At 45.3% G+C, this 24,327-nt stretch overlaps 2 protein-coding genes and 1 long non-coding RNA gene across 4 annotated transcripts in view; 2 read left to right on the plus strand and 1 right to left on the minus strand.

Annotated features, from left to right (window-relative positions):
* Window positions 1–24,327, plus strand: part of dock2 (dedicator of cytokinesis 2) — an 85,058-nt gene that overhangs the window by 40,293 nt on the left and 20,438 nt on the right. The gene's annotated exons all lie outside the window — the stretch shown is intronic.
* Window positions 17–23,825, minus strand: insyn2b (inhibitory synaptic factor family member 2B). Of its 2 annotated transcripts, XM_084009292.1 has the most exons (4): window positions 23,647–23,822; window positions 9,598–11,524; window positions 6,822–6,896; window positions 20–2,137 (listed from the first exon to the last, which is right to left on the minus strand). In XM_084009292.1, exons 2-4 carry the CDS (start codon window positions 11,166–11,168, stop codon window positions 1,954–1,956), a joined length of 1,830 nt encoding a protein of 609 aa, XP_083865418.1. In that variant the 5' UTR covers window positions 11,169–11,524; window positions 23,647–23,822; the 3' UTR covers window positions 20–1,953. The 2 variants fall into 2 exon arrangements, with proteins under 2 accessions (XP_083865419.1, XP_083865418.1); XM_084009293.1 differs by lacking the exon at window positions 6,822–6,896 and having other exon boundaries at window positions 17–2,137; window positions 23,647–23,825.
* Window positions 21,188–22,801, plus strand: LOC311013270. The gene is made up of 6 exons (XR_014597118.1): window positions 21,188–21,247; window positions 21,677–21,734; window positions 21,918–21,979; window positions 22,075–22,170; window positions 22,263–22,379; window positions 22,516–22,801. It is a non-coding gene; the product is annotated as an uncharacterized lncRNA (long non-coding RNA).

Consider the following 24,327-nt stretch of genomic DNA (forward strand, 5'->3'; position numbering starts at 1 on the left):
TTCTCTCCTGTGTCTTTTCTCTCACGTTCTCTGCTTATTAAAGTGGATTTGTATTTATGTATTTGTTTTTTTTTTAAGCCCATCCACTCTTCTTTTCATGAAACTCAAAGGATATCAGCACCAGCGCATTTCTTGTTTAAAATACACACTTTTATTGTACATACAAGGAAGATCAGAAAAGATAGGGCCGTCGTGGAAGCTCACACACTGCTCTGGTTAATTAGTAAGTGTGGTGTCATCCCGGATTCTAATTGGTGGCAGTTTGTCAGCCAGAAGCAGCTGAAGTGGGGGCCTTGTGAGATTAGTGGTTAGCCTCTGAGCTGCTGTGAACTAAGCAGTGTGCAAAATGGTGTGCAAATTAATAATGTGGGTGTGTGTTTGCGACAGGAATGGACTCGTATGAAATTTTTCTGATAAAATATGTGCCGATAGCAAACACCATATTCCTATATGTATTGGGATATGCTTTTAAAACATTGTCTACTGGTAACGTAACTTGACGTGATAAAATATACAGATTCTTCTGTGCATTGCGTATGTTTTGAACATCTCTGTTGTAGCTGAATGAACCAGATAGCAGCGGCAGTGTGAATTAAACTGAACATGTTTATAGACATGGAGAAGGATTGTCCATGGGTTATTAAATGTGGCCTCTGTGGTGTTTGTTATTTGTTCCACATACTGGGTTCCTTACTGTATGTGAGTGGGTGCTCCGTCACATGGAACTGATGGTGTTCCACATGTTGCACGACTACAGAACGTTCCCCTGCACCACTTGTGCAACGTGAACTCAAGAAAAAACGTTCACAGCTAGTTTCACAGAAATCCATACAGCGTGTATATGTGGCTTTTTAGCTCAGGCGTTGCAAATGTTGATACAACTTTGACACATGAATACAGGCCAATAACTAACTGGAGTGATAACTGGTCTACCCCTATTTTGCATTGGTTCACAAGTGTGCACGATGTCTGAGTGTGCGGCGTACTTCAGTGCTCGTGTAAGCGGATGTGATTGTATGTGTGTAAAGGTCCTTGAAACAAGATTGAGCTTACATCAAAACACTTCCATTTTGGATGGTAATAAAGGAGAGAATCAATCACTCTGTCAGACAACGTTGACAGAATTTTTAATCGCCCGTCAGTCTGCGATCAGCTGCCTATCACATTGTCTCTTCATGTATTCGTCACACAGTCTTCACCATCTCTCGCCGCGCTCTCCGAAACCCTGATGCCCATCCAGCGAGCTCATCAGCTTCGTATCCTCTTTAGCTCTTCAGTTGTTGCTACATTCAAATTTTGGCTGTCAAGCTGTCACAGTATTCCGATTAGCTGTTAAATTGCTTGGGTTTCCAGAAGCGTTCTGATTTCTCTTTTTTTAATGGCTGCGATTTTTGCCAAAAAAAAAATTGTTGTGAGGATTCATTCCCAGCTGTAGCGTGAATCCATCCTGGCATGAAAACCATTCGTACATCTGTCCGCCTGTCTAGACAGCCACTCAGCCAAGTGACAAACAATACTGTCTGTCCGTCATCCACAGTGTCAGTGCCTCATTTTTCTGTTACAGAATTATCATTGGAAAAATGGGATCCGCGCAACGCAGAACCTCAAATTAGCCGAGAGAAGGTTCACGGTGATCTCGTTCTCGATAATCCTCTCGGATGTATCGGGTAGGAGAGTCCAGCAGCTCCTTTGGTCCCGTCTTTAGTGCATTTCCTCTTTCTCTACTCGCTCAGCTGGTGGATATTTTCAAAGCTGAGGATGGATCGCCGTGGAGAAAGTGCCATTTACAGGGATTCACATGATGCCACCGCTGATTGTAATGACACTTAAACACACAACGGGAGCGTTAGAGAGATGCTTTTTATCAAAACGTTGCAGGCCTGTGGAGTCCTAAAACACGATGGCCACCCATGAGACCATGTGATCAAGAGGTTCTGTTTTCCCCCCTGAATCCTAAAGCCACCAGAAACACTTCTTGCGGAGTTTCTTGACGCGGGCCTTGGTGCTGGGCCGGCTGGAGGAGGAAGGGGCTAGCGTGGGCTTGGTCAGAGTGGCTGCAGGCACGTCGTACTCCCCCTCCAAGGAGTCCATAACCCCCTGGAAACGCCCCTCCTGCTGGCGGAAATCATGCTCCACGCTGGAAAGGAGAGAAAGTGAGAGACGTTGTATTGAAGCATGGGATAGTGTCAAATCAAGTCAAGATTTGTCTATTTAGCTCATTTTCAGAGAGAGAGATGTGATGACTGGGAGAGAAAGAGAGATTAGAAAGAGGGATTGAGAGGAAGGTGAGCAAAGGTGTTTTAGTGACACTAAAATATTAAAAAAACGCTGACAAAACCTTAAAGAGGGATTGCATTTATGCATAATGCCATTTTATATGAAGGTGTGAATTCATGTTGAGTTCTTTACTCCGATTTATGCACCTTCAGCGTTACACACACATAGTTCCACTGACTTCACATCGATAGATCACAGGCCGGTGAGACGAGGGGAGTGGGAGGAGAATGGGGAAGAGAGCAGGAAAGGGAGGAGAGGCGAGAGAAAGGAGAGGGGGATTTGTAAAAAGCGAGGAGCTGAAGGAAGGAGCCTCTTCTGATATGTTCAAAGGCAGACCCTCTCGGCTTTCCTTTTCTACACTTCTGTCTTTCCCCCCCCTCTGCTCCCTCTTTCTCACCATCCCTCTGAAGTGTCCAGCGCTGCAGGTCATGGTGTGGTAGACTTTTGACTTTCTCTCTCCCCTCTTGATAAATACGTTTTCTTTTTGCGCGTGTGTGTGAAAGGATGTGTGTTGGGTTGGATTATAGGGGAGGCCTGGCATCTGGAGGTAATGAGCCACATGATGAGGCAAGGAGAGCAGAGACAACAACCCAACCTACCTCCCCTCCTCTAGTCACACACACACATACACACACACACACATGCTGTACAAACACATATGTCTCCCCTGACGCCCGACGTGTGCATCTTCCACAACAAGCCCACGGCTGAGTGAGGAGGAAAAGGGAATCATGCAGGGACTTCTGTAAAGAAGCTGACTGTGTCCTCTGAGTGGTAGAGGGACGGATAAGTGAAAAGCAACGTAATAGAGCTGGGCAGGGAGGTCATAAAGGAGAGAGAGAGAGAGAGAGGCAGGCAGTGGCAGTTTGGGAGGTTGTGGATGAAACGCTGGAAGAAAAGAGGGATAGATGAGACTAATGGAGCAAAGTGAATGGAGAGACAAAGAGAGTGGAGGAGCAAGTGAATAGAAGAGGAAGTAAAAGCTCCGGCGGGCAGAGAGGAAGGGAGATGGCCAGTATGAATAAATGATAAAGGAGATGTGCTACTGTATTACACACACACACACACACACATATATATATATATATTTAGAGTGGAGGACTTTTCTTTGTTGGGTCTGTCTTTACCTGTATACTTCACTATGTTCCCACCTCCCCTTCAGTCTCAGCTACCTCTCTCTACCCACATCTAGCTCTCTCTCCATTGTTTGTGGGATTACGGAACAATAGGAAAAGCTGCTGCTCTTAATTCTGTCTGTGCGCCGTCATCTTTGGCGCCTGTGTGTTCTAGTTGCTTCCATCCTGGTGTGAGAACCTGCCAGTTTTTTTTTTTTTTTTTTTAAACCATCACTTTTTGGTTAAAGCGCTGCAGTATGAATGTATTACATCACTAACTCATTAGCTGTATGAATAGAAGAATACATTTTTAATTTTTTTTAATTTTTTTTAAACCATCACTTTTGGGTTTAAGCGCTGCAGTATGAATGTGTTACATCACTAACTCATTAGCTGTATGAATAGAAGAATACATCTGAGGTGTTAGTGTGTGTTTTGTGTTTCAGTGGTTTAAGTTTTGGGAGAAAAGTTCCGACCCCACCTCGTCTCTCACCATTCAAATTAAGAACACATGATGACAGTCAAAACCTCTGTTTTTCACCATAATTCATTAGTATGGATGTTTCAGTCCCACGCTTGATTCCTCCTCGGCTCCAGTGTCTCTCCTCCCCTCCCATCGCCCCAGAATCCACTCTGAGGATTTGATAAGGGCGTCTTATCAAACAGATAGCGCTTTGGACTTCTGTGTGTTTGTCTCCACTGAAACTGTTTCCTGCTTGGAGACGCATTACATGAGAAGAACATTAACCGTGAAGCAGATTCAGCACGTCCACGTCTTTAATGGATTTCTTTGTCTGTCATGAGTGTGTGCATAGGAGCACAGATGTGTCCAATAAAAAGCTGATTCCCCTTATTGTTGCGTGAATTAGCATGTAAATGGCTGCATGTGTGCAAGAGATGGATGATAATGATGTGAGAAGTAGCATCACAGTCTTCAGATGAGAGTCGCTCCGGGCTCTTAAAAGTCCCCCAAAATGTCTGGAGATATTTAAATTCAGGGCTTTGGACGAATCGTAACATCTTAATTTCCATTATGAAATGTGCTTCTGTATAACGTTGTAATGGCAGCCTTCTTTGAAACGGGTTTATTTGTGGGAAAAAAATGGTGTTAAATAGAAAATAATCTTTATGTTCTTTATATCCGATAACAATATTTACATATTTCTCTTGTGCAATTATTTAGGCTGATCATCAACATAGTTGCATAACATATACATACATACATATTCAGAGATTTTTTGTAAGCGTTATTGCCCTCCACAATTTAGTTTGCTTATTTTAGATTTAATTCCCATCATATTTATGTGAGGAAATACTTTTGGAAGAGCGGACTAATTTAAGAATTACTACAAAAAACATTTTTGTGAGCAATTGTTGTTGTAAGGCAAATTGTAGGGCTTTCATCTTTGTGAGTGTGTGCACAGTGGGGGAAGATGTGTGTGCGTGTGTGTGTGTGCGTGCGTGCGTGCGTGCGTGCATGTGCGTGTGTGTGTGTGTGTGTGTGCGTGCGTGTGTGTGTGTGTGTGTGTGTGTGTGTGTGTGTGTGTGTGTGTGTGTGTGTGTGTGTGTGTGTGTGTGTGTGTGTGTGTGTGCGTGCGTGCGTGCGTGCGTGTGTGTGCGTGCGTGTGTGTGTGTGTGTGTGTGTGCGTGCGTGCGTGTGTGTGTGTGTGTGTGTGTGTGTGTGTGTGTGTGTGTGTGTGTGTGTGTGATATGTATGTTGCCATGTGGCAGTGCTTTCCCTCTGGAGTTCATTACAACTTGGCTCAGGATCCTGCTGAGTTAATTAAGATCAAGGGGAACATATAATAGAGGGGCAGAGGGAGTTGTAGTTGTGGAAGAGATGAGAGATATTAAACAAAGTTATAGAAAATGAAAATACAGTAGGGATGCATGCGGGCCTGCTGGGAGGCGAATGTCTTTTTGAGTTACAGGGAACAAGAGAGACAGAGGCCTCGTATAAAACGTGTTTTCATCCCTTGTGGCCTGCAGGGGGAATTTATATACGTATGATTATAAACAAGCAGGATTAGCTCGAAGCATAGCTTTTGTCAGATACACGCACTCACAAAAGCTGTGGACTGAAAGCAGGTTTTGATGCCGGATTATTCCAGTTAAGCGAGGACATGTTTCCTTTTTATTGTGTGTTTCTGTGTTCATCATCAAGCTACTGTATATATGTGAAACATCACATTTCCAGCGCGTGTGAGGCAACGTGCACAGTGCTCTGAGGGCGTGGGAGTGGGGCGCAGGTGATGTTAGCATTGGCATGTGACGAGATGCAATGTGGCATGGATGTATAGAGAAAAGCAGTCTTAGAGATGGAGAGAGCTGGAGCAGGCATGGGGTGAAAAGATGGAATGACTTACACAATAAAATGAGAATAAGAGATGGATGGGAGGTATACGGTATCAGATTGCGAGGATGCAGCTCTGGATCCAAGAACACAATTACTTATTTAGGTCACACACACACACACACCGGGGACGAGTGGAACAGGAAGGACGTATCATTTAGGTGCTGAATTAATTTGCTTGTTCGTGCCGAAGATTCTTTTATGTGTAAATTTCCTAGAGAGAGTATCCTCGTCTCCTTCAATATCGATGAGGCGGATCACTCATTTGGCTAGATTTACTAACACATTGTGGCCACTTGAGGCGCAATCCTTTCACAGAATACCGACATGGCTGCAGCGATAGTCCGTAGACAGGCGTTCGACTTGCTGGTGGTGACATCATTTGTTTCTACTCTGGCCATTCTATTAATTGAGCTAACCAGTTCTTTTATCTGCCCATTATTTTGTCGGTTTTGCTGCACATGACACATTCATTTCTGGTGGAGCTGATTATCCTCGCCTGTGCCCTGTCGTACGCTACCTTTTCCTTGGTGCGCTGCTTTATGTGCTTTTTTGCGCTTTCTTTTTGTCGTTGCATGATCCATGTTACATACCTGCGGGCCCACCTTGCTCGTTTACAGGCTAATTACGCTGGAGGGCAGAGTATATGTTGTTTTTCCGGTGGCTGTCAGGTTTGATAAATACAACGTAAAATGAGGTCCACAGCGTGCGCTGTGTGCGAACTCCCAATAACAAACGCAGCGCAAACTGCGCCACTCTTAGTAAATCTCCCCCAAAGTCTCCTCCTTTTCCTATAATGGAGATATAGTGTATTGTAGTGCAATTATCAGACCGAGAGAAAGGGGTAGAATGCCAGGAAGAAAGGAAGAATGAAACATGAGAGATGTGGTGAATAAGTGATAAAAACGTGGAAGAGCTGAGAGGAAAACAACGGGAGATGGAAGTTCTCAACGCTGCAAAAAGGTTCACAGATGTACGGGAGAAGTTTCAGGGCTGTTTGTTCTGCTGCAGGAAAGAATGAGTTGTCACTGTTTGGGTTACGTAATGCAGTAAGCTCATTATCTTGATCAGGTTACCTGTAGATGATGCAGGCTGTCTTTTGGCAGGTGGGGCAGTTGTTAATGTCCTGACCGGTTCTGTATGAGCTGCGACTGCAGAAACAACAGATGAGTTTCACACTGTAACAGACTTTAATGGAACATAAGTGTACACTTCCACATCTGATGGAACAAACACCTTTTTTTTTTTCTACTTGAGAGTGCAGCAACATCAGGTGTGTTCTCTGGGGGTCGTCGAAGGGCACAAACTAGCTTGTGATGTGTAGTGCAGACGAGGTTCCCACACACTATTCAGGACATCGCCCAAATAGTCCTGGTGTTTTGCCTGTTTGGTATTCCAGCCAACATGTGCAGTCGCTGACTGTGTAGATACATTTAGCTGGGAGCCATTATACCAATATCATACACAGGGTGCTCCGTTAAAATCATCTTATTGTCTTTCATTCTAAAAGAAAATATATATATATATATAAACTGGTGTGCATTACAACAGCAACATAAAAACAATATTACGCATGCAGACCTCGTTATCGAGGTTGAACACAACTTCAGAGCAAAAGACTTAAAACATGTGACAAGCTCACGCTGACTACCATTTAATTAGGACGCTTTATTTTGCCAAGATATTTTGGCTGCCCCTTTACTGAACTGTTTAAATGAGGGAGTCGCTGATTCATGTTGATAAAATAGACATTTTAATTACACGGTGAGAGACCGTGTGACTGGCATCTATTTTTTTTTTTTTCTTCTTCTCCCCTACCAATCGTTATCAAAGATAACGACCGCGAGAGAAGACATGTATTTGCTTCGGGAGAGTAAAGAAAACAAGGAGCCGAGCGCAGCGACAGCCTCTTAGCTCAGCCGGCACTTTTATCACAGCGGCCCACTTAAAGTGCTTTCATTTCTGGCGCAGCATCAGATACATGTAGACCCTCTCACTAGCTGCTTCTCTCACTTTCTCTGCCTTTTTATGTCTTTATAATTCCTCCCTCTTTCTGCCTCTCCCTTTGTCTTCGGCCTTTCCCCCTGTTTATCACACACAGAGTATTAGGACACACACACACACACACACACACACACACACACACACACACACACACACAGGGCAGGACAGTGTTTAGACTGAGTTTGTGCAGCTTAAACATTAATTGCATTTCTTAAAATGAATCTGATGTGGATTAGTCTGGAACTAGCGACATCCGTTAACTCCGGATAGAAAAAAGCAGGGAAACATGAGTATGGAGTGAAAAGAAAGTTAGATTTTTAAAGTTTGTTTTAGTTGGAGATGTTCCGATACCATTTTTTTCTTTCCGATACCTAAACTTGCGTATCGTCCAATATCGGACGTGTTACTGGAGGGATTTTTACGGTGTTAAAATGTTAAAATTGCTGACATCTTGCTAACTTGCGCTAACGCTACACTGTCCACTAGCACCCACCCGATTTGTAAGTCACATGTGCAGATCTCTCTCTGGTAGTGAGTGACACGTGTTGGCGCTGTTTTCGTGTAGCGTAAATGAGCGGATAAATGATAACGTGATTTTGGATGGCTGCATGGTCGTATGTACTCGCCGCTACCTGATCAAGCCTTTAGGTCTGTATTAGAGGCATTAACCATACTGTCGTCGGTATCACAACCAACTCTAATTTTAGGGAGGAGAGGAATCGATGTGGATGAGGGATTAGGAACTTGAAGGAACGGTGTGAACGTTAGGATGAGTAAAAGACGTACAATCGAAACCACAGGTGAAGGACGACTGACAGGAAAGGTGAAATGGTGAGGATGAGGAGGTGGAGAATGAGGGAGGGATGGAGAAACAAACAAACAAACAGAGTGACAGCTCGCCCATGACAGCAAGGGGGAGAGTGATGGACAGGATGTCGGGGCGGAGAGAGGGGAGAAGATCCCAAAGTGGTGAGAGGGCAATGGAGCGATTCGCCGGGGGTGTTAGTTGCAGAGTGTGATTCTCATGTGAAGGTGCAGAAAGAAAAAATGGTCTCTGAGGAGAGAGGGGAAAAAAGGGTATTAATTAAGGAGGAAAGAGATGTGAACGTGGAGGTGGAGGAAGGGATGGATCGCCTGAAGCGGGTTAAAGAGGCTCTGAGAAAGGGGAGTCCGTTGATTGAAAAGAAAATGAGTGCGGAAAGCCAACAGGGATTTGTTAAGAGGAGAGAGACAAAGGATGTGGAGCAGGAGAAGGAGGATTTACGAATAAAAGAATTAGCAGAGGAGTGGAAAAAAAACTGAACTGAGTAGTTTGCTTTAGCGGGTGATATGATGTCTCTCAGGGACACTGTTACCGTGGGGACTACATACCCTTTAAGATGAAGAGAAAGGATCTCGTAACATTGACTACAGGCTTGCAGGTATCGTATATCCCTACGGGATTGGACACATGCACTCTGGCACACACACACACACACACACACACACACACACTACAGCGATTCTCCACTGGCCTGACATTTAAAATCTATTACACGGACTTGAAAGCCTGTCAGTATATATTGCTATAAAAACTCAAATATACTCTTTGCTCAGTCTCAGTGCACTCCCTTGACACCCCGTTGTCTTCTACACTCTCTCTCTTACTGAAGCTCTCGCTATTGCCGTGAATATCTTTATCTCTGCGCCATGTTTTTTTCTCCATCTCTTATCTGTTTTGGTCCTTATCTTCACGCCTCCCTCTCTTTTCCCTCTGTCTCGGTGTCTAACCCTCTTGTTTTTGTCTCCTTTCACACATGCACCCCACCACCACCACTCACCCCCTGCCCGTTAACCCCCCTCTCTCACCCTTCGCTGAGGGCCTTGCTCTTTTCCAGGTCTTGAATGACATTGAGGAGAACCTTGATCTTCTCCTGATTGGACTGCAGGTTCTCCTCCACACTCTGCAGCTTCCTCTCCAGCCCGCGTGGCGGTGCTCCCCCCGCGGGTCCCACCAACAACCCCCCCGGAGCCCCATTACATTGTGCTTTCATATGAGTCTTGCAAGGCAGAGTGTGGTCGTCGACTGATTTGCTCTCCTGCTTGGCGTAGTCCTTGAGTCTGGCTCGTTCCGGCGACGCCTGTTTCGGCGTGTTTGGGGTCTCCTGGCTGTTTTTGGTTTTTGCTACGGGTGTTGCTGGTTTGGAACGAGCGGGTTTGGGAGAGTTTTTTGCCGGGAGGGGAGGGGTGTTGCTGGATTTTAAGTCACTGTGAAGGGAAGCAGCGGGGTGTTTAGGAGTGATACGGACCGGTTGTTGAGTGTGTTCATCAGTGTGCTGGATTTTAGCCAAGTCATGCTTGTGTTTGTCAGTCAAATGTGGCTCTATTGCTTCTGCCGATGGTGTGTGTGGTCGCTGTGTTGCCGTGGCAGCTGCGATCCCGTCTGGCTTGTTGTGCGCGTGTGCGTCTGTTGTTTGTGTAGCCGAGTCCTTGTAATGACTGAAATCTGCAGAAAGTGGCCGCGTCTTCTGCTTGGGATCTTTCGTTTTGCTCTGGCTGTGTGATATGTGGTTGGAATGTGAGCTGTGTGTTTTTGGTATAGTGTGCGACAGCTGTGGTAATTGAGAAGTCTTTGCTAACGTGTGTGTGGAGGCGTTTGCCGCGTCTGGGTTTTTGGTGCAATGCTGGGAGTCCAGGGCCGATTCTTTTCTTGCCTGATTGGGTTTCCGTGGCGGATTAGGTAAAGTCTGACTGGCTGTTATTTGATTGACGGCCTTCCTGCGACACGCGCCTGTACACGGTGTAATCTGGGACCGTTTCCTCCCGCACGTCCCACAGAGGCTGGGGGGGGAAGTTGCCATCACTCGACAGGGCCGCGGCGGGGTGGCGTGCACGGTTGTGCAAACGCTCCCCGTCTTTAACACCGAGCGGTGGCCCTCCCCTCGCAGAGACTGCACCCTCCTCCTCTCTCGGGTTGTCACATTATATTCCGTGGCCTCGGTGCAAACCCCTCCCACCGCGTCAGAGGCCACCACGCTGCCGTTGGTATACCGAGCTGTCCTTTTATCTCTCGTGTCCTTGGGGTTTGCCCTTGTAGTCTTGATCTGGCAGTAAACCCCGCTGCCCGACCCCTGTGACCCCATGTCGTCCTGTGTCAGGCTGTTGATCTCGTTCTGAGATGTCTCCTTTGACACCGGTAGACTGTTGCTGTCACTTCTGATAACCGCCCCTGCCTCCACTGTCGTCGTTTTGTCTGTTGCCATGGCGATTGGCCGATGCGCGTTGGTTGGTTGGCTGCCGTGTCGCTTGATGGAGGGGAGAGTCCGCAGTCCGGGAGATGTTTGCACCCCGACGCTGCATAGCGGCCCCCATCGCCCCCCCGCCAGGGGAACCCCCAACGCAGGCACTGGATTGGTAGGGTCGGCCACCCTCCTGCCCATGCTCCTCTGCAGGTTTGGCTCAGCCCCCCGAGGAGCTGAACAGGATGGAGGCAAGCACTGACATCAGCCAACGTCAGCAGGATCACATCCAATAAAAAAAGCGGGAATGTTTCCAGCTATTGTTTACCCAAATGAATTAGCGGGGTTGTGGGGCAGTGTGAGAGAGTTTGTATGTGAGAGCGGCCGACAGGAATTCAATATCCAATAAGGCTTTAAACCCTCAATGTCCTTCCATTAATGACCTCCTTACGAGATTAGCTACTTCTGATTGGACATCACTGTCGAGGCTTTTCTCGGTCTCTAACCAATGGCCTGCAGATGAGCCGGCTGGATTCTCTGGGCATTGTGGGTTTGTTCTGCAGAGAGACAAAGAAAGGGAGAGAGGCAGTGGATGAGAGAAGTGACAGAAGGCAGGAGCAGGACAGGGAATTAATGTCAGATTGGCAAGAAGACGCAGACATTAGGGCACGTAAAGCAGCGCATACAAAGCTTCAACCTCGACTGATCGCACGCACTGGCCGGATCGATGGGACTCCATCAGACCCTTATTACACCAGCAGGTGGTTGGGTGTTACAGAGGCAAAACTCTAAATCTCATCAAGCTGTTTCTCTTGAGGGAACCGAAACGACTGAGGATACCTTAAGGGTCATAGTTAGTATGTCTGTAGTTGCACTTACCCCCAGGAGCTTCGTCATTAAATCTTTAGATTTAGGACCACAGATGTTGTCTTTTATTACGTGATTTCAAGTGAGGTTATGTTTGCCTCCCACAGCAGCACGCAAACTGATGATGCATCAAACAAACCATCCTCCACCTACATTTACATCAGACCCCTGCATATCTCTGCAGCCGGTGTGCCGTTGATTCCTGAATGTTGGTGCTTTCCAACAGATAAGGAAGTGGTCGCAAAAGATAAATGTTTACTTGGAATCAAGCTCATCCAAGGCCTCCTATCTTCACCAGTGTTGTCTTTTCATTGCAGCCAGTGTGGGATGTTAAATCCAATCCCAATGTCCCCCTAAGGCCTTAAGCCCTGAACCCTCAGGGATTTAACTGACGACATCTGGTAAACAGTTGAGTTTGAGAGGCTGCATGGGCTTGAAATAGTATAAATACAAATGGGACAGTCCTTTGCAGCGAACATATCACGGTAACTTGATGGAAACCAAAGCATCTTATGTGCAATTTTTTATTTTGCATTTTTTTTACTGCCCGATTCAAACATCTTCCAGACTCTTGCCTTTACGAGACGAGAGGTAATTGCTGAATCTATTTACTCGTCTCTGTGAAAACAGCCTCAATAAGCAGAATTAAAAAGAAATGGTTGGTGAACAAACCAGGTGTGTAATAGCCTACGCTTGCATTCCCCTGATTTCATGTCTTGTGGGTACAATCTTGAATCCTTAATGTCGATGTTTCCCTGTAAATGGAATGTGCCAGACAGCACACAGTCTGGCATATCCCATTTACAGGGAAACATTAACATTAAGGGTTCCCTGTAAATGGAATGTGCCAGACCGAACACCCATTTGCCGTCCTCTTTGTCCTCTTTTTTACATCTCTGGGTCACAACGCTATGATTCATGGGTAATTCCCTGAGGCAAAAAAAAAATGTTACTTCTGGAAAATGTGCATAAAGGTCTCAAAATGTCTGCGAAAGAGCCGTCGCACACTCACAACTTTGTGAAAACACACCTCGAAGTCTGTGACTCCTTGAGTGTAGACAGTGGGACTGGGTCTATGTATTAAACTATCTCTCTCTCTCTCTCTCTCTCTCTCACACACACACACACAGCACAGATCCCTGCTGTCAGGTCAAGGCTGCAACACTACGGTGTTTTTCCAAAATAAACGATATATTGCATTTTCCTTCATTAGTTCTAGAATTCATGAGTTTGCTGAAAAAAAAAATCATTAGTAGTCTTGTTTCGAAACCAAAGGCAAACGTCGTATTCATGTTCAAGGCTTCCGGAAGTTTTAGAAGTCTGCCTTTGAGTAGTGGCCCTGGAGCGGTAAAAGAATATGTTGGACTCGGATAGTGGAATGGGTGCGAGGCGAGCGCTGCCCCATTAGTTCATACAGTATGTATTCCCTATCAGAGGCATGCACACATCCTGCTCTGTGTGACCCATATACACTCATTTTCAAACCTGATGCCAATGCTGTTTTATTCCTGACAGCAAGTTTAATTAATATTGTTGGTCTTTTTTAAATATGAAACGTGAAAAGAGTGAACGCATTGTAACATGCTGGTGGGTCTGTCCCGGGGCCGCGGTATGGAAATGGGAACAGTTTAAATATAGACTGTTTGAGTCGGTATCTCCAGTTTGTGAAACTTCCTGGACTCCAGCTGAGACAACGGCTGGTGTCACAAAGTACCGCGCTGTTTGTGCTCGTGACAAAGTCCCCGGGACACAGTTGTGCTCGTGAGCTTCGCTGACAGCCAGTGGAGCTTCAAAAATGTAAGCGCTTTACGTAAGGGACCATAAATCAAAGGATTTGTACTTCAGTGACATTGCTGCTATTCATGTGAATATCTTGACAGTGTGTTTGGCTCACGGACTGCTACATTGCCGGGGAGCCAGCAGGGGGTCACAGATAATTGACACTCCAGACCGTTTATGAGTGGTTGCCGGCGTATTTGGGGTCAAACAATAAAGGAAGTCCTGTAGTGACCCATATAGGTCTTGACCCATAGTTCACTCATGCTTCCAGGTTTATGTTTGTGTTCTTTTCTTTTTGGTGTGTTAGAAATCTATTTGTGATGCAGACTACATCCACAAACGGACTGAGATGTGGTGTTTGTAAAAAGAAATCGCAGAGAGAGAGAGAGGGAAAGCCCGAATGAGCGAGCGAGCCAGAGTTTGTGTGTGTGTCTGCAGATGTGCGTATAAGTGTGTGTTCGTGTTTGCCTTGGGATTCAGACTGAGTCAGAAGGTAATTTCACTGCAGCTCATTTCCAAGCAGTCTTGTCTTTTCCACCAGCAGCCATAGCAGATACCAGAGCATCTGCTGCCCCAAACTTTCTCTCTCTCTCTCTCTCTCTCTCTCTCTCTCTCTCTCTCTCTCTCTCTCTCTCTCTCTCTCTCTCTTCCCTCCCTCCCTCCCTCCCCTGTGTGTGCGTGAGAGTGCATGAGTCTCACTCTTCACCCCTGACCTGCAGGCTGTCAGGCAGAAAGTGCCACCGTATCCTCAGAAGTTAGTTTCTCTGTGATTCACAGACGCACACACACACACACCTGTCTCTCTTCATCTCTCTACCGCTCTCTCTCTCTACATATTATTGGATGCCGCTCCCCGTCTTTCATCATTACCTGCGTTTGTTGTCGCACTTTTTTGCACTTGCCGCCCCCCCTTTTCCCTTCCTGTCATGCCGTCTTTGATTTGCCACGTGTTTCTCCCTCCCCTCTCTCTCTCTCTGTCTATATTTAAGCTTAGTCTCTCGCCCACATCGCACCTCTGGCTGTACGAAACGAGCGGTGAGGAGAAGGGGAGGCAGCACAGGGGGGCTAGAGGGGAGGTGACACAAAGGGGGGGAGAAACAGGGCCCAGACAGCAGAAGGGGGGAGCAGAAAAGTGGTGGAGGGATTAGGGGGAGAGAACAGATGTAGGATCATGGAAAGATGAAAGTGTTGCGTGTGTTTATGTGTGTTTATGTGTGTTTATGTGTGTTTATGTGCAAGAGGAATAGGCCCATTTTCCAAAGTTGAAAGTGTTGAAAACATGGCAGAGAGGGACGCGTGGCATGAAGACAGACAGTAAAAGGGAGGGAGTTTTGGGAAGCGGCTCACACTTCCTGCCAGTAATCAATACGCACTGCAAATGTGCTGGAGCATCTGTCACCGCACACACACACACACACACACACACACACACACACACACACACACACACACTAGGCAGTTTCTTGACAGGATGCAGCTTTTTATGAAATCTGTTTATACATGCAACAAGTTTAATTTACCAGTTGGTGGATTCAAGAATTGTCTACAATGCTGGCAGTCTCAGCGTGTATGCGTGTGTGTGGTGTGTGTGTGTGTGTGTGTGTGTGTGTGTGTGTGTGTGTGTGTGTGTGTCTGCCCGCGTTCTTGCGTGTGTACCTACATGTTTGTGTGAATGAGTGTGCACCCACGCCTTTGCAGTAACCAAATGCTCCAGCGAATCGAGTCCCCTGTCGTTTCAAGGTGAGCCCCATTTTTCAAAGAGCAATTGACGGGCTGGGTGTGTGTGTGTGTGTGTGTGTGTGTGTGTGTGCGTGTGTGTGTGTGTGTGTGTGTGTGTGTGTGTGTGTGTGTGTGTGTGTGTGTGTGTGTGTGTGTATGTGTGTGTGTGTCTCTTAGGGAGAACGAGGTACGCTTTACTGCTCTGTAATCACACTGCTTCTCTCACTCACTGTCTCTCACCCACTCACCACCAGAACAGAACAAACACAGCACTTTATTGGCCCATAGAGACGGGGAACACACTGCATTTTGGGTAGTGTAGTCCGTTTCCCCCCCTCTAAAGCTTTCTCTTATTCAAGTGTTTGAAACTGGACAAAGAAATCTCAAAGAATCCACTTCCCAAATCGAGAGTTCACAACAACATGCAACATATCTTATATTTCCATAATCATAGCACATAATTACAAGGCGACGTGCAGAGGTGATTGTCATTGAATAATTGTAGAAACTGGAGTGATTTCAGCACAGGTAGCCCCAAAGATCTGCTACATAAGAGTGTGAGCTGTTCAATTATTAAGAGCTTCTCTCTGACTTGTTTCGATGTGATTGATGACTGAGAAGGAGCGGCGGTGTGATCAGCAGACACGCTGTCAGACAGGTCGGTCGGTCTGAGCAGCTCATTACGTGTACGACTGCTCGGCTTCGCCGGGATGAACATGAGACTGAGGAGGAAACTCAGCAGAATGACTGAGAATCCTCCTCTTTAAGGCAGCTTGTGTTCATGGTGTTCAGTTTTCGGTCTCCAGTGGCAAATATTACCATTTCTGCTTAGGTTATTATTATATGTCAGCAGATGTCCAATATTTGCATGCTGCATTGCAGCCAATACGCATGCACATGTTAATCTGTTTTTCTTTCGTCTCCATAATTGGTTTCACCTTTACTCAAGTGCTGTGGTGTTTAACATTTATCCCCGCACCTCCGTCAGAAGGAAGGGTCCAGTAATGATCATCAAAACCACCCGGATACTTGCTCGGCTTTCTGCGCTCTGTTTTGTTGTGCATTTTTAATTGGGTTGGACTCTTTATTTTTCAGGGACAGTGCACTTTAATCAGCTTTTTAACTGAAGAGCCAGAAGCCACAAAGGCTGGGTATTTATCTCACAAAAGCCGCGTGTCACAGCCAACCCTGCACAGTCCACGTTTGGCTCCCTTTGAAGCTGGGCAGATTCAAACGTCTCACATTGGACTCAAATGTCTCTTCAAGGTCATTAGTGGCTATAATGGAAACGGCTTCTGCCTGAGAATCTCGCATTAGAGCTTAATGTAGCTTTCCTACAAACACTCGCATACCATTTATTTTGTGATGAATAAAAGAAATGAAAACTTTTAGACCGCTGCAGTTGTTTTTCATGTCCACCCAACCCCCATATAACATAAAGCCTACAAGGATGCCTATGTTTTAACAGTTTCATATAGTTTTTTTATGAAGTTTATATAGTTTTATATGAGTTTTATATGGAAGTTTATTTTGAAAGCACACTATGAGGAGTGGAGGTCTGCTGACCAAGCGTAGGTATTTGACGTGTTGAGAGAATGTATTCAAGGGCTGAGGTGTAACATCATTTCGTTGTTGAATATGCCCATAAATACTCTAACAATCACCATATTTCTGATCAGCTGAGCTCTTGAAAACACTCCAAGCTGGAACGCAGATTGTCTGACTCTGATATTAAGTCATTAGCTGTTTTGAAAGTTTCCTAATGTTATTAAAAACGCACTATGAATGAACGAAATGATAAATAATGCAGCATCCTTGGCTCATCCGAAAGGCGTCTACTTTGGGAGCCACATTGTGTACGGTGTGTTCACGATAAATCCACGTTCCGATCTGGCCCTCCGTCTCCGTTGTGCTTCTGAGAACGTCACTTTGCTCCGAACACGAATGCGTATCAGGATGCGGCGTGTTGCCGCCATGTGTCCAGAGACCCTCTAAGCTATAAGCCCCTGAAAACACTCCTCGGAGTAAATGCACTTTGCCGTGTCTGTGTTCCCGTTTAAGTCAGCGATGCATCAATTAGACGGAAAATGAGCCAGAGATGTCGTCATTCTTCATTAGAACCGCCAGGCAGACAAGCCGGGACATGTCAGCCTTTTCCTCTGACCAATAACCATAACAATGATATTCATTTGAAGTATTTAGAAAGGGTCTCTTTTCATTTGCACTTCTCATACATAATCATACGTGTCATAAGTCTTAAGAGATTCCATCTCGTGATCAGTGACGGTGAAACTTCATTTGCACTTCCACACGTATGAAATCACTAATCGAGTACGTGTTTAAACTTGTCCGACGCTCCATTTTCTGCAGATTCCACTTTTTCTTTTTTTAATGAAGTTTAAGTCACGTTCATCCCCTTTTACTTGTTTATGAGGAGAAAATAGGACGTAATTCAAAGTGAAGTCCTGCTCCAGTCAGAGAGCCCTCCGAGGAAGATAATATATGAATTCTATTTGATTTTATGGCGCGGGGATTATTTACCACCGGTGAGGCACCTGTAACAAGGATAGGGACAAACAGCATATCACCCGTAAATCCATCTGCCAGCTCCATTCGTTTGTTTTGTTGCCGGCTAGAGGAATGTGTGTTAGTTGAGCAGCAGAGCCGAGAAACCGACATGCAAATGAATATTTATGAGCAAATATTTGACGATCGGAGAGAAATACAATCGGGTGGCAAACTGGATCCTGGAAGTCAACGGGGGGAAAACACACACACACACACACACACACACACACACGAAAAGGGGTGTTTGTGTGTGGCTAATAATGTGATACAGTCTGTATTTAATTTTTGCTCAAACCTTTCTTCCTGTCACCTCATCTTTTCATCCCTGCATTCTCTCTCTCTCTCTCTCTCTCTCTCTCTCTCTCTCTCTCTCTCTGTCTCTCTGTCTCTCTCCCTCTCTCTATCATCTCATCTTTCTCCCCTCTCACATATCACTCATCCTGTCCGCATGTCCCATCCAATCTCTCCGTCATTAACCCTCAGTCTTTCTCTCCTCATCACGTCTCTCCATCCTGTTGCCCCCGATGCCCTCCCCCCCTCCCTCCCTCCCTCCCCCTCATCCATCTCCCTGCCCTTCTGGCTTTCTCGTCCTCTTCTCTTTCATCGCATCTCGTCACCTTTTCAGTCTGTCTGGTTAGCAGAGTGACACCGCATATGAAAGTACCCACATTTCTTTTGAGCGTCTCAATGTCGGCATCCTTTAACCTTTCTCCCTGTCTCTCCCTCATCATCCGTCACGCTCGGGAGAATAGTGATGTTATTATAGTCCAAGTGCCATAATGTCATAAACTATTGATTGGGGTTCCCTAGTCTGTCATTTGCATTATACCCCTTCCAATTATCTCGTCTTGTGCGGCAGTGGTTTCCTTGTTATCTCTGCCTGCAGGATTTTATTACAAGCCACGTAAACAATGTTTTAATTCTACACGAGGCTTAACGTTGCCAAAAGAATGCCAGACAACTTAAGACAAATAAACAACATTCCTAAATATTGAAGAAAGAAAATGTTAAAGTGACAAAAATCCATATTAATAAAGCACATTCGTCAGAGAGTTGAAATCGATTTGATTACTGAATCTAATTTCTGCCAGCCTATGTTGGCTATGCATCATTCTTTCATCCAAGAAAAACAGAGAGAAGCACTTAGCAATATTCTGATCATAACCTCATGCACAACACAACAAGCTCCAATTATATTCAAGCATTATGGCATTTTACGAAATGTACTTCCCTCCCTGCAGGTCCAATATTTGTCAGTATTGTTATTCTATATATCTTCCAAGCAAAGAGGATTTTGAGCTTCCTCTTCGACATTCAATCTGTAAATCAAAGTCTTTATTTACAACACAGAAAAGACAGAAGAGGGTGATTCTTTGACTTATTATTATACTTATTTTGACTTGACTTGGTGTGTTTGATTGTGTAACACAGACACACAAACACACACACGCACAAACTTTCATTTCAAATGATGTTCTCAACTCACTGATGAGGTTATGTAATATTTAAGTGCACAGGTCACATTTATCCACACTGTCTCGGTTGTAGGTCCCTGCACACATTCGCCTGTTCTTTCTCTCTCTCTCTCTCTGTCACACACACACACACACACACACACACACAGATGCACAGGGGCAGCATTAGTGTATAAGAGAAAGGTTATTGCAATATAATCCCATATTAAAGCTACACTCGCTGTGCTGACGATTGGTTCAGAGGCTTTTAATAGCGATCTGCCAACAGACACAATCCACACACACACGCACACACACACACACACACAAACCTAAATTGACAGAAGCCTTTGCACTCGTTAAAAGCACAAAGTTGTAATTAATGTTGCATGGTGGAACACAGAAGAAGACTACACACACACACACACACTGTACACAAACACACACAGACGTTATCAAATGCTGCAAATCCTACTGTGACAGATGGATAGGATTACTCACCTTCCACACACACACACACACACACACACACACACACTCACATATTCACTGTGATCACACTACTTATTTAAACAGAAACACACATATGCACAGTTGCTATAAACAGCCTGAAGTGACGTACGCACTTTTGTCAAAGCTACCAAATCTTGTAAGAAACAGGACAAAGCCAGTTATAGTCTGTGTGTGTGTGTGTGTGTGTGTGTGTGTGTGTGTGTGTGTGTGTGTGTGTGTGTGTGTGTGTGTGTGTGTGTGTGTGTGTGTGTGTGTGTGTGTGTGTGTTTTAGCAGTCCAGAGGTTACGGATTTAGTCCATTAGTCCAGTTGGCTCACTGCGGCTCGCTTCCATACAATCACCGGTACCTCCCACTGCATGAAAAGTGGGATTTTCGTCAGTTAGCGGCCCTGTAAATTGACGTGGAAGTTCAGGTTTACGACTGCAAACGGCAATTTGCAGGAAACACCGAAAACTGACGTAAATTGCCGGGAATTGACGTGGGCCTTGCTTGGCAGTTGTCCCCCCATGACCCCCCTCCCCGTAATCCTAGGGGAGGCTTTAACATGTAAATGAAAATGCTGTGAGCTATACAAATGCAAATCAGGGTAGCAGGGGGAGTTTTCCCCCAGGTGACATTTTTCTGAAAGGTGTTAACTTCATTTCATCTTCATTCAAAGATATAACTTAATTTCATCTTCATTCAAAGATACACAAAACAATTTGCTTCAACAATTACTTTTAATCAGGCTTTGCCACAAAGGTAAAATGTACATTCATGCAAACAACATCACAGTCTCCTAGAGCTCAACCACTGTGCATAGTGGCATGACTACAGTGACCCTTTCTGTGCTTAAATGCACAGTGGATGTGTTAACCACACATCTCCCAGCAATGCGCTCAACAGGCAGAAATGATGCTGGGTATGACGTGTCTGTTCCCTGCAAGCTCCAAACTCCATAAAAATGTCTGTCCGGATGGGGATGAAGCCAGGAAACTTGCGCAGTAACATGTTTAAATGCAGTACCTTTTGACACAACATTAACAACTATAAACTGCTTTATAATGGCTGGTCGTAGTTCTGCTAGAGGGTCAAGGATGGGTTCATAGATCATAGATCTCGGCTGTGTTCGAAATGCCATACTAACGTCCTACTCGTACTTAATTGTGACGTAAATTTGAGTACGTAGTGCGTTCACATACAATAGTATGTGAATTTGTGCACGCGAGAAATGCCCGGATGTATACTGCATTGGCAAGAATTTCTGAGTACAGCGGACCTTGCTAAATCTACTCAACTTCCCAAAATGCATTGCGACTCGTCTGACTTCACAAGTTTTGGATAATGGCGGACGACTGCGGTGATTCTGGCGAGGAGCCCGACACAAACCGCGTACACATGTAAGTATACTGTAACATGACTTTTACGTTTCCAGCTGACTTTTAAATCGTATTGATAATGAACGTTACTTTATTGTTGTTGGCATTGTACGTTAACGCTACGAATCGAAGGTCCTGCCAGCCGGCTAGCCTACTGACGCTAATTTACCATTTAGGGTTAGCGAGCGCAAGCGAAGCGGAAAATGTGCCGTTTTTACCGACGTTAACTAATAATATAGTGCTTATGTTAAACCGTGGTTATATATTTACTAACGGTGATTAATAACGCCGTGCACCGTTGTCCGTTAAAGGGACGTATGCAGACACCGGGCGCCTCATTCAGTGGGGGGAACGAGGCGGAGACGTTCACGTTCACCGGCAGCAGGAATGCTGCTCTGAGAGGCTTCACTTAAGAAAATGTGGTTTAAATGTTATAATTCTTATATCCAGGACTGCTGGAGACTCTCAGGATGTCCCAGGACTGCTGGAGACTCTCAGGATGATTGCGGTAAGAATATGTTCGGTGACTGCTAGCTAAGCTAAAATTAGCAAAGCAAGCCCAAGCTAAAAGTAGCTTAAAAGCTAATAGTCCAAGCTAAAAGTAGCATAGTAGCCTTGTAAAAGAACAAGAGAGAGCAACCAGTGTAACGTTAAGTTGCTTTGTTAAGTGTACGTTGTTGGTCTTTTACAGGAAGCAGTACGCCGTCTTCACAACTCGGAGACGAATTGTAGGCGCTACGAACCGGAGCAAGGGTACGATTTAAAGAATATGCTTTCATTCTGCTGTATAAGGAAATAGATGCGTTAACAGTAGATACCGATCTTAACTGTTCATTTTGTTTTCACAGACGAACCTCGCCTCATAACGAAGCTGTGACCTCTTACTTGCTCGGAGCTTTGTCCGCAAGTCCGGATTTCTGACGCCGATAGTGACGCCATTGTGTGTAAGTAACTTTTACTGTTTTCTTCTTCCTTGTTTTAATTTTACTGTGACTTAAGTTTTCTTATTCATACCACTCATTTAATTGTTTTCCAGCTGCCTGTAAGACATACTATGAAACGGTACGCAGGAGCTTCAGACACACAGCCTGATCTCGCATCGCAGGCGGAAGCTGTGAAGAGGTCAGCTCGGAGTCGTTCCAGGAGAAAGAGGGTAAGACTTATTAGATCCGTCTTTGGTCAATGTGACCAAACCTACCTAAACCTATTTTCAGGTGCATTAATAGATGTGTTGTGTCCATGCGCAGTGCATCGCGCAGTACTGATTGTCTTTATTGATTGTTTTACAGCTGCTGGAAGCGAGACGGAGTGTGCTTGCTGGCGATGAGGCGGACCGTTGGAAGTGCGCCACCACAGACATGATGTCTGATGAGGAGGACGGCGTCGTTGGCGGGGTGTCTGGATGGATTGTGCGACCTCCATCCTCTCGTAGCCAGGAGCTCACCGAGCTCTGTGCGACTCTACAGTCGCGATTAGAGAAGACTCCCAAGTACAGGGCCACGCACCGCAGGCGGCTGTAAAATTGACCAAATTCGGACAGAATGTCGCCAGTTCATTTGTGTGTTGTGTTGTCAATAAAGCTCTTTCTTTGAATACTTCCTCCTGGCAATTTTTCCTTTCCTCAATAAATTCATTCATATTTATATTTATAAATATATAAATAAATAAAAATAAATGTGTATATATATGTATAAATATATATATGTGTGTATATATATATATATATGTATGTATATATGTATATATATATATAGTGATAGATCTGCTAACCAATCACTAGTGATTATTCTTGTTTAAAAGACCCAGTGTGACCAATAGTAACACATCTGCCAACGGGGGTGGGGTTTACATTTATAATGACTCATCAGGTTGACCAATAGTGACAGATCTACCAACGTGGGTTGGCTTTACATTTATAATGACCAGATCTGCCAACCAATCACGAGCGATTATACTTGTTTAAAACTAGTGGTTTCATCCAATCCTGAGTGAGGATATTCAAGCCATCTCTGGCCAGGCGGGGTTTCGCCGCTATTCATATGCTAATTAGAGCCTTCGCTGTGGTTCGTTTCCGACAATTTTCGGCACAGACGAACGCGGCGTTCGCAGCCTGTAAATTGTCGTTAACTCCCGAAAATTAGGGAGATTTTCGGGCGTTTACAGGGACGAAAATCCGACTTTTCATGCAGTGTCCATTCAAATCGCAGGCAGTGTCTTAAATCTTGAATGAGCTGCTTTGAAAATAAAGTGTAGCTGCGGGCAACGAGACAGGAGAGTCTCCTCAGAGGGTCAACATACAAGAAGACATTACAGGCTTTCACAAACACACACACACGCACACACACACACACACACACACTTACTCAAAACACTGTATTCTTTCCTAACAACTGTCTTTCGTGGCTTTCTCGGTCACTCACCTTTTCCTGTCCTCCCCTTTGGTCCGCATGCTTCTTCACGGCGTCTCTCTCTCATCTCTGATAGTCCTTTAGTCCTCGGTAGCGCTCTCCCCCGACCCTGTACCGCTCTCTGTCTCTCTCTCACCCCGTCTCATTCTGTTGCCACTGATCCTCACATGCTCGCGGAGCCCAGTGATCCTCCCTCCCTTCTCTCTCTCTCTCTCTCTCTCTCTCTCTCCCTCTCCCTCCCTCTCCCCCTCTTTCTGCCTCTCTCTGATTTATCTCATTTTTTTTTATATCTACTGCAATTCTCTCGCTCACCGATTTCTCTTTAGCTCTCACCCGTTTCTCAAATAGCGTCACCTCTGTTATAAAGTCCTCCACCTTCCTCTCTCTTTCACTGTCCGTTCTCCTGTTTTTGTGTGGTTTTTTTTTTGTCTTTACCCTGTGGCGAATCCTACGCCATGCCCTGGTTAGAGTGTGTGTGTGTGTGTGTGTGTGTGTGTGTGTGTGTGTGTGTGTGTGTGTGTGTGTGTGTGTGTGTGTGTGTGTGTGTGTGTGTGTGAGAGTGACCCTGGCATGGTGGGCCCAGTGAAACATTGGCAGCAGGCAAGTGTCTGCTGCTGGGAGGCGAGCCAGGGCACACACACACACACACACACACACACACACACACACACGCACTGACTTCTATCAGTCACT

Source organism: Eutrigla gurnardus (genome assembly GCF_963514095.1).
Source record: "Eutrigla gurnardus genome assembly, chromosome: 5".
Classification (NCBI taxonomy): Eukaryota; Metazoa; Chordata; class Actinopteri; order Perciformes; family Triglidae; genus Eutrigla; species Eutrigla gurnardus.